Here is a 7,852-nt window from a genome sequence, read left to right on the forward strand (position 1 = left end):
CCATTTTAAAGTAGTCAACTAGGTGGGACTTCCAACTTCATTGGCTGATCCCTCCTGGTGACCCTGTTGGTATCATGTCCAACTGGGTCATCAGAAGGGATCAGCTAATCGTGAAGGATAAAATGTACTACTTCCAAATGGAGATTGCCTCAATGGCGCTGGCCATCCTGTCACAGACACTATAATGCCACAGATGAGTCATCTATGTGTCTCTATGGATGTAGCCTCTGCCTAGCCTGCAGAGTCCCCGACGACGGGATCTTCTGGTTTTCGGGGGAAGTGGAAAAAGAGCCTGTGACGCGACATCCGCTTTTGGCGTTAACAAGAAGACAGATTATTTTAACCACTCCGCCACATTTACCGGATTGGCTGAACCGGGCCGAAGATAACCTCCACGGTAGTTTTGTTCTTGTCAAGATCAGTATGTAGGGGAACTAGTTTCAGACTGCGATGCCTCACATATGACGTTGGGTTGGATTTTCATTGGTTGTTTAGACTTGTTCACATGACCACAAGCTCGAGACGATGTAGCCTATTTGCTCTGGTCGTTTCTCATTCTGGCATTGCATTTTGTTTATCCACATGTAACCGGTAAATAACATTAACGATACTTTACTCCATGAACGATTTCCCACGGACTGGCCACATGATTTCAGGTATGGATATGAGGGCCCTTTGTTGTTGTTTTACTCGCTTATATAGCCTTTGATAATCTAGGCACGTTTCCAAACATCGAAACAATGTTATCGCTGTAAGTTTTTTATGAAGGTATATTCATTATCAACGGGTACAATACTCATGCAATATGATATCTACTTGAATGGCCAGTTCAGCAAATAAAAACAGACAAATGGCACAGGTCTACACTGGGTATTCCACCCAGATCACTTTTCAATGTGCATAGGCAATTTATTCGTGGTACGGCACTCCAATTTACTGGCAAGGGAGAAAGAGGAACATAAACATAACATCTGAAACGATATGTTTTATCAGTTTTTATTTCACTATACCATGGATGTGGGAACAACGCATAACTGTGTTTGTCCATGACTTATTGCCAATTACAATGGGTCAAAATCCAAAAGTAATCTTATCTTTCCTAATGACATGGTAGTTGAAGATGATGACATGGTGTAGTTGAAGAACCATTTCAAGGGTGAAGCTTGAAAGAAACAGTATTTTCTCTAACGCTGACTCACCCCATAAGCATTCTTCCTCGTATTTCCCTGCAAATTTAGATTCGTACGAAGAGAGAAACAGACAAGGCCAACCACAACAGACATTTTTGTGCGAGGCTCCCTGTTGCATTTAGCACCAACACTATGTCATTTGTTAGACTACAAGCACTTGTTATTGTTCTGTGTTAACCAAAATGGTCAACGTGATTCTGTTCATGTTCTGCCTTTTTAAGTTTATGTAGCTTGACAGCGTATTCATAGTCGCTAGAGCCCTGCCCTCAGTTGAGACGTGACTTGCAGCCCGGAGACAGCTAATTTAACTTCTCCTCAGAAACGGATGTTTCAGCATATCTAAAATGCTTCTGCTTTTCTGGAACATTTTGTCCAGAAAATGCATATTTTCCTATTGGAGTCATGAGTATGTGAAATACCTTCTACAAATTAAACGTTGAGCCATAAAATGTGCTCTGAAGGATCTCTCCTACTGTTTGTCAAATTATATCTATGGTGTGCACCATATAGGCCTGTGCATTATCGTGAACACCTGCCTGCAAATACTCCTGGCCTGTAGCTTTGACATCAGTCATTCTTCTTCTATATTGTTAATGACAACCAGAACTTTCCTATTGTGAATAGGTCTTGACACTCTCCCATAGAATTGGAGGGGCAAAGGCAGTGTGGAGACAATGGTGTGTCGTGGCTGGAATAACATTACTGACAGAGTACTGTACTCCACCATTCATTGTGATTACAGGGGCACAGTGAGTAAGGTCACTCATCAGGCACCATAGAGATACAGCTCAACATGGTTCCTGTCACTTCAACGTCAAACAGAAAGGCACTTATCCCTAATTCCTGCTGTAAGTTGCTCTGGATAAGAGAGTCTGCTAAATGACTCAAATGTAAAAATATAGCTTGGTCTTATATGATTTGATGTCATTTTCTTCTGTTTCGTTTAGAGCCTTTTCTGAGCTGCATTTTCTGATCAGAATCCTGAAGATCTTTGTCCAAAGAGAATACTCTGTAACAATGATTTCTGATATTCCATACGAGAAGGTGAGGTTTTTGTCAGTACTGTTGTCGTACGTTTTGGTAGAATTTTGTCTACGTTTTCTAACTGGTTATTATCTTCTTCTGGTGCAGATGTGTGATGTGGAGTCCAGGAGAGAAGAGTCCTGCAGGAAAGGACAGATGGTATCAAACGTTAATGATATTTACCAAGTAACCTAATGAAAATGGTGTCAAAATATGATTCAAACCTACAGTCAGACACACACTTTAGTCAATGGCCAAGGATGTGAGTCAAAGGGCAAAACCCTAAATCAATTTTCACGTGTATTTCTAGTCAATCCACCATGCATGCAGTCTGGAAATATCATCATTTAGCATATGGTTGCATCATAGCTATCAAAAAGTTGCATGCGAGACTTTGCACTTCCGCCCTGCTCTTCTGTGCCAGTGATTGTCAGAAAGCAGCACGCGCTGGTGTAACAGTATAGCTTCCGTCCCTCTCCTCGCCCCGAACCAGGGACCCTCTGCACACATCAACAACTGACACCCACAAAGTATCGTTACCCATCGCGCCACAAAAGCTGCGGCCCTTGCAGAGCAACGGGAACAACTACTTCAAGGTCTCAGAGCCAGTGACGTCACCGATTGAAACGCTATTAGCGCCCACCACCGCTAACTAGCTAGCCGTTTCACATCGGTTACACTGGCTAACTTCACCTCTTGCACTGTTCAACTGACATTGGGCGCGTAATTCAAGTGATCTTCTGGGACCAATGTTTTCTAGAGCCCTGCCTGAGCCCTACCCATGCCAGTGACATTCAGGCCCTACCCAGACCAGATTGCTTTTGCCCAAAATCCCAAATAGCTTCCTCCATTAGCTATTCCTCTCTGTGTGTCACCTGCACCCTGCTCGCTCTGCATGCGCTCTGCTTATCTTGGCTCTGCGTGTGTCTGTGAGTAGCCATAGTAATGGCTCTGCTTGGGCTGCTTAATGACGAGACTTGAGAGGGCACAGAGCATGGCTGTTAGCTACTTTTCTTCACTCTAAACTCCGACAACTCGAGGAACATTATTTTTTTTTGTGATATAATCTCTCCTGTCTTTATATTTGAGGTTGAAGCACTTTTAACACCTACGTGTTGGACCAAGTTCAAACCACACACCAGCCAGTTAGAGAGAGGGGAATCTTGGGAGTTGTAGGAATTGACTCAAACTGGCAATTGGGAACATCAGGACTGATCAAGACATTCAACGCTAAATATCTACTCGGGCATTGTTTTGAAATGCAATTTGTTGTGTGAATGTGTCTCCTATGGACTACTGAAAACAACAACCACTGAATTACAGAGGCAAAATAGTCCTTTACCCAAACAGATTCTCACAGGACTCATGGGGATTATATACAACCTCTGTTCCATAACCGTTATCTCATTCCTCTTTGGTCAGGGTCACCTCTACATGACTGTGCTCCTGATCCAGCCACCTCTGTGTGTAGTATTATAGGTGTCTGCTGGGTCTCACTGGAGTGGCCACTCTGCTATTGGCTGCCCTGTTCCTCCAGACCCTGCTGCTTCCCGTGGTTAACTCCTCCCCAAACAAGCCTGGCTTCAAGCTCCCACTTCCTCTCGCTGCCACCTGCACCGACCCCTGCAAGTGAGTGGGACACTGTAAACATCTTATTCTGCTTGTTCATACTCTATTATTCTGCAGCTTTAACTCATTTGTGGTTGCGTGTTTAACCACCATGGTCATGTTTTGCAGAACAGGTCCTATCATTAACTGTTCAAGGTTGTAGTAAAACGCTGACGCTTCCTTTTTCTATTCCAGAATCGTTCTGTTGGAGAGCATCCCAGAGGGGTTAGAGTTCAACTCTAGTGTCACCAACCCATCCATCTACCAGGCTTGGCTCAACCTGATTAGTGAGGCTCGCAGTAGCGTGGACATTGCGTCTTTTTATTGGACGCTCACCAACAAAGATACAGGCACTCACGAGCCAACAGCGAATCAGGTTAGTGCGTTCTGTGATTGGCAGCCAATGCGATGTCAGATCTAACCTGTGGGTAGATGTGGGTTATTTTAGTCTAAACAGTTATGTTTTATCAATAGGGTGAGGATGTCCTGAATAGGCTAGTTCAGGTGTCTCGGAAGCTCTCTGTCCGCATCGCTGTAAATACACCAACAGAGTCCCAACCTCAGGAAGACATCAATCTCTTAAAAAGTTCTGGTAAGGTTTCTCTGACTGCATTTATGTTTTCAATTCCATTGAATTTGCAAAAGTTAAATTGACACCAATCAAGCTGCTCCCTACAGTAAGGAAGTATTATTCTGTTTGCTTTTTTTGTTGTGATAATGGTAGCTCATTTTTATCAGGTGCTGATGTAAGAGCCGTGAACATGCGGGATTTGACCACTGGAGTACTTCACACAAAGTTCTGGGTGGTAGACAACAAGCACATTTATATTGGCAGTGCCAACATGGACTGGAGGTCCCTTACCCAGGTGAGTCTTCTCTGTGCCCTCACAACCACGCCTCACCCCCATAATTTCTGTTTTGTTTTTATTTGTAAACAAAAACATCCATTGTTCAAAATGAGTTCCTTAAACCGTTTGAAGAGTTATGCTTGTGGTTTTTGGAGGAAGTAATTACATGTCCTTGTTCTTTTCTAGTGTAAACATATCACAAGTTTGTAGTGTCGGGGTATTGTCTAAAATTAGCACATCAAGTGGAGGGAAGGTAGCTTTGGTTTAATCTGTGAAACTTGTCCTCTGTTGCTGTCCTGTTTAGGTGAAGGAGCTGGGGGCTGTGGTGTACAACTGCAGCTGCTTGGCTGCAGACCTGGAGAAGATCTTCGAGGCCTACTGGTACCTTGGGCAAAAAGACACACCCATCCCGTCTCCTTGGCCCAGCAGTTTCAACACTCCTTACAATAAGGACACGCCCCTGCAGCTGCCACTCAACGGCACAGCCTCCAGCGTGTATCTGTCGGTAAGAATTGACTGAAGGTGCACATTTTCAGAGAAAGTAATCCAATAATTGGATCATATAATACAAATTGGACCGGTTTGTGAAGTCTGGTTATGAAATTCTCCATATTAATTTTCTCTGGTCCTATGTTCAGCATACTACTATACTTAATTTGACTGTGCTGTACCCTCAGAGCTCTCCACCATCTTTCTGTGCTGCCGGGAGAACCAGAGACCTGCAGTCTATTCTCAGTGTGATGGAGGACGCACGGGAGTTTGTCTACATCGCTGTCATGAACTACTTGCCCACCATGGAGTTTTCACAACCCAAACGGTAAGCCTTCTATTTTAATGTATTAACCTCACCAAAGTTTGCGATTTTTATGTATTCTGTGTATAATTAATAAAGCACACAAGGCCTAACCTTCTGTGTGTTGCCCACTGCAGTTACTGGGCAGAAATTGACACTCAGATCAGACGTGTGGCATACGAGAAGCGGGTGAAGGTGCGCCTGCTCATCAGCTGTTGGGCGAGCACTTCGCCTGTCATGATTCCCTTCCTGAAAGCCTTGGATTCAATGCAGGAACCCAAGGCCAAGCTGGATGTCCAGGTGGTGAGTAGGACCTCTCGCTACTCATGCACTTTACTTATCATCCTTAGTATGTCAAGCTCCTCCAGAAGAGCAATTGTTGGATAATAAAGTCTTCACTGTTTTACAGAAACTCTTTATTGTGCCAGCCAATCCAAAGCAGAAAGAAATCCCCTTTGCCAGAGTCAACCACAACAAGTACATGGTGACAGACAAGGTTGCCTACATAGGTAATTCTCTCTCCTAGATAGCATATGCACCAGTCATGCTTCTGTATCATTCCAATCAACAATTTCTCATGTTAAAACCAGAGGTAACTTCTCAGAATTTCTGCACATACCAGATCCCATGCACTACAAAATGCAACTCTATTGTGATTCCCATTGATCACCAGGTACCTCTAACTGGTCTGGAGACTATTTTGTGAACACTGCTGGATCGGCTTTGGTGGTGAACCAAACGGCTGCCCAGTCAGTGGAGCCTACGGTCCAGGCACAACTACAGGCCGTGTTCGAAAGGGACTGGGACTCCGCCTACAGCACCCCAATCCACCAGCACGCCGACCTCAAAATGGTGTGTTAGATACAATACTACACTCTAGACCAGTGGTTCCCAACTCCTCGAGTACCCCCAATAGCACACGTTTTTGTTGTATCCCCGTCAAAAAAAAACGACTGATTCAACTCATTGAGGGCCTGATATATAGTTGACAAGTTGAATCAGGTGTGCTTGTCTGGGGCTACAATAAAAATGTGTACTGTTGGAGGTACTTGAGGACTGGAGTTGGGAACTGCCGCTCTAGACTGTTGCAGGGCCTGTGTCCTCCAAGCCAGCATGGGGAGGAATTGGATGTAGCAGGCCACTATAGCATGTTGAAACTGGATTGAAGCCCAATTAGTTTTTTCGTTGCCAAGTATGCACATTTCTTCTCTCTGTCCCTGTACACTAGTTCTAATCAGCAGCAGTGTCTGGGACGATTTCTTAAATTGCAGCACAATTTTTTTTTTAAATATAATTGCAGGAGTAGCAGTAGATATGTACTGTACCAGAAGATGGGTAAAACTATGCTGCCCTCTGCAGCGTCAGTGTGTCTTATCACCTCAACGATCAAAACACAAGCCTGTGTGTTTTTAATGAACTTTGGGTAACTCTTTGGGAATACATCCCAGTGAATCTCAGGGAAATTGAATGTTTGGACTGATGTTTCTAGGCATGCTGGTTTGATCCTTTTTTATTATATTTCATGTATGATTGGTGTGTTGTGCCTTGTTTTTCTATGTAGCCTAGACTAGTTAAAAAAATATATATACAGTGCCTTGCGAAAGTATTCGGCCCCCTTGAACTTTGCGACCTTTTGCCACATTTCAGGCTTCAAACATAAAGATATAAAACTGTATTTTTTTGTGAAGAATCAACAACAAGTGGGACACAATCATGAAGTGGAACGACATTTATTGGATAAAACAAAAAAAACAAAAAAAATATGAAAAATTGGGCGTGCTAAATTATTCAGCCCCCTTAAGTTAATACTTTGTAGCACCACCTTTTGCTGCGATTACAGCTGTAAGTCGCTTGGGGTATGTCTCTATCAGTTTTGCACATCGAGAGACTGACATTTTTTCCCATTCCTCCTTGCAAAATAGCTCGAGCTCAGTGAGGTTGGATGGAGAGCATTTGTGAACAGCAGTTTTCAGTTCTTTCCACAGATTCTCGATTGGATTCAGGTCTGGACTTTGACTTGGCCATTCTAACACCTGGATATGTTTATTTTTGAACCATTCCATTGTAGATTTTGCTTTATGTTTTGGATCATCGTCTTGTTAGACGACAAATCTCTGTCCCAGTCTCAGGTCTTTTGCAGACTCCATCAGGTTTTCTTCCAGAATGGTCCTGTATTTGGCTCCATCCATCTTCCCATCAATTGTAACCATCTTCCCTGTCCCTGCTGAAGAAAAGCAGGCCCAAATCATGATGCTGCCACCACCATGTTTGACAGTGGGGATGGTGTGTTCAGGGTGATGAGCTGTGTTGCTTTTACGCCAAACATAACGTTTTGCATTGTTGCCAAAAAGTTACATTTTGGTTTCATCTGACCAGAGCACCTTCTTCCA

The 7,852-nt window shown here is 43.6% G+C and overlaps 1 protein-coding gene across 3 annotated transcripts; it reads left to right on the plus strand.

Annotated features, from left to right (window-relative positions):
- The first annotated feature begins 304 nt into the window (after nucleotides 1-304).
- On the plus strand, nucleotides 305-7,223 carry LOC109908913 (phospholipase D3-like). Of its 3 annotated transcripts, none has more exons than XM_020507698.2 (13): nucleotides 305-656; nucleotides 1,933-2,038; nucleotides 2,138-2,234; nucleotides 2,322-2,372; nucleotides 3,685-3,842; nucleotides 4,017-4,197; nucleotides 4,296-4,413; nucleotides 4,560-4,687; nucleotides 4,974-5,174; nucleotides 5,347-5,486; nucleotides 5,600-5,765; nucleotides 5,872-5,971; nucleotides 6,136-7,223. In XM_020507698.2, the coding sequence occupies exons 3-13, from the start codon at nucleotides 2,208-2,210 to the stop codon at nucleotides 6,321-6,323; spliced, it is 1,458 nt and encodes a 485-aa protein (XP_020363287.1). In that variant the 5' UTR covers nucleotides 305-656; nucleotides 1,933-2,038; nucleotides 2,138-2,207; the 3' UTR covers nucleotides 6,324-7,223. The 3 variants fall into 3 exon arrangements, with proteins under 3 accessions (XP_020363287.1, XP_020363288.1, XP_020363289.1); XM_020507700.2 differs by having other exon boundaries at nucleotides 339-397; XM_020507699.2 differs by lacking the exon at nucleotides 1,933-2,038.
- The last annotated feature ends 629 nt before the right edge of the window (nucleotides 7,224-7,852 follow it).

Source organism: Oncorhynchus kisutch, linkage group LG18 (genome assembly GCF_002021735.2).
Source record: "Oncorhynchus kisutch isolate 150728-3 linkage group LG18, Okis_V2, whole genome shotgun sequence".
In the NCBI taxonomy this organism is placed as follows: domain Eukaryota; kingdom Metazoa; phylum Chordata; class Actinopteri; order Salmoniformes; family Salmonidae; genus Oncorhynchus; species Oncorhynchus kisutch.

What these genes read in the sequence shown, in the direction of transcription:
- LOC109908913 (XM_020507698.2), top strand. Translation starts at nt 2,208, where the DNA reads ATGATTTCTGATATTCCATACGAGAAG. An exon ending in ACCTGCACCGACCCCTGCAA is followed by an intron (nt 3,843 to 4,016) that starts GTGAGTGGGACA and finishes TTTCTATTCCAG; the next exon opens with AATCGTTCTGTTGGAGAGCA. An exon ending in AGACAAGGTTGCCTACATAG is followed by an intron (nt 5,972 to 6,135) that starts GTAATTCTCTCT and finishes ATTGATCACCAG; the next exon opens with GTACCTCTAACTGGTCTGGA.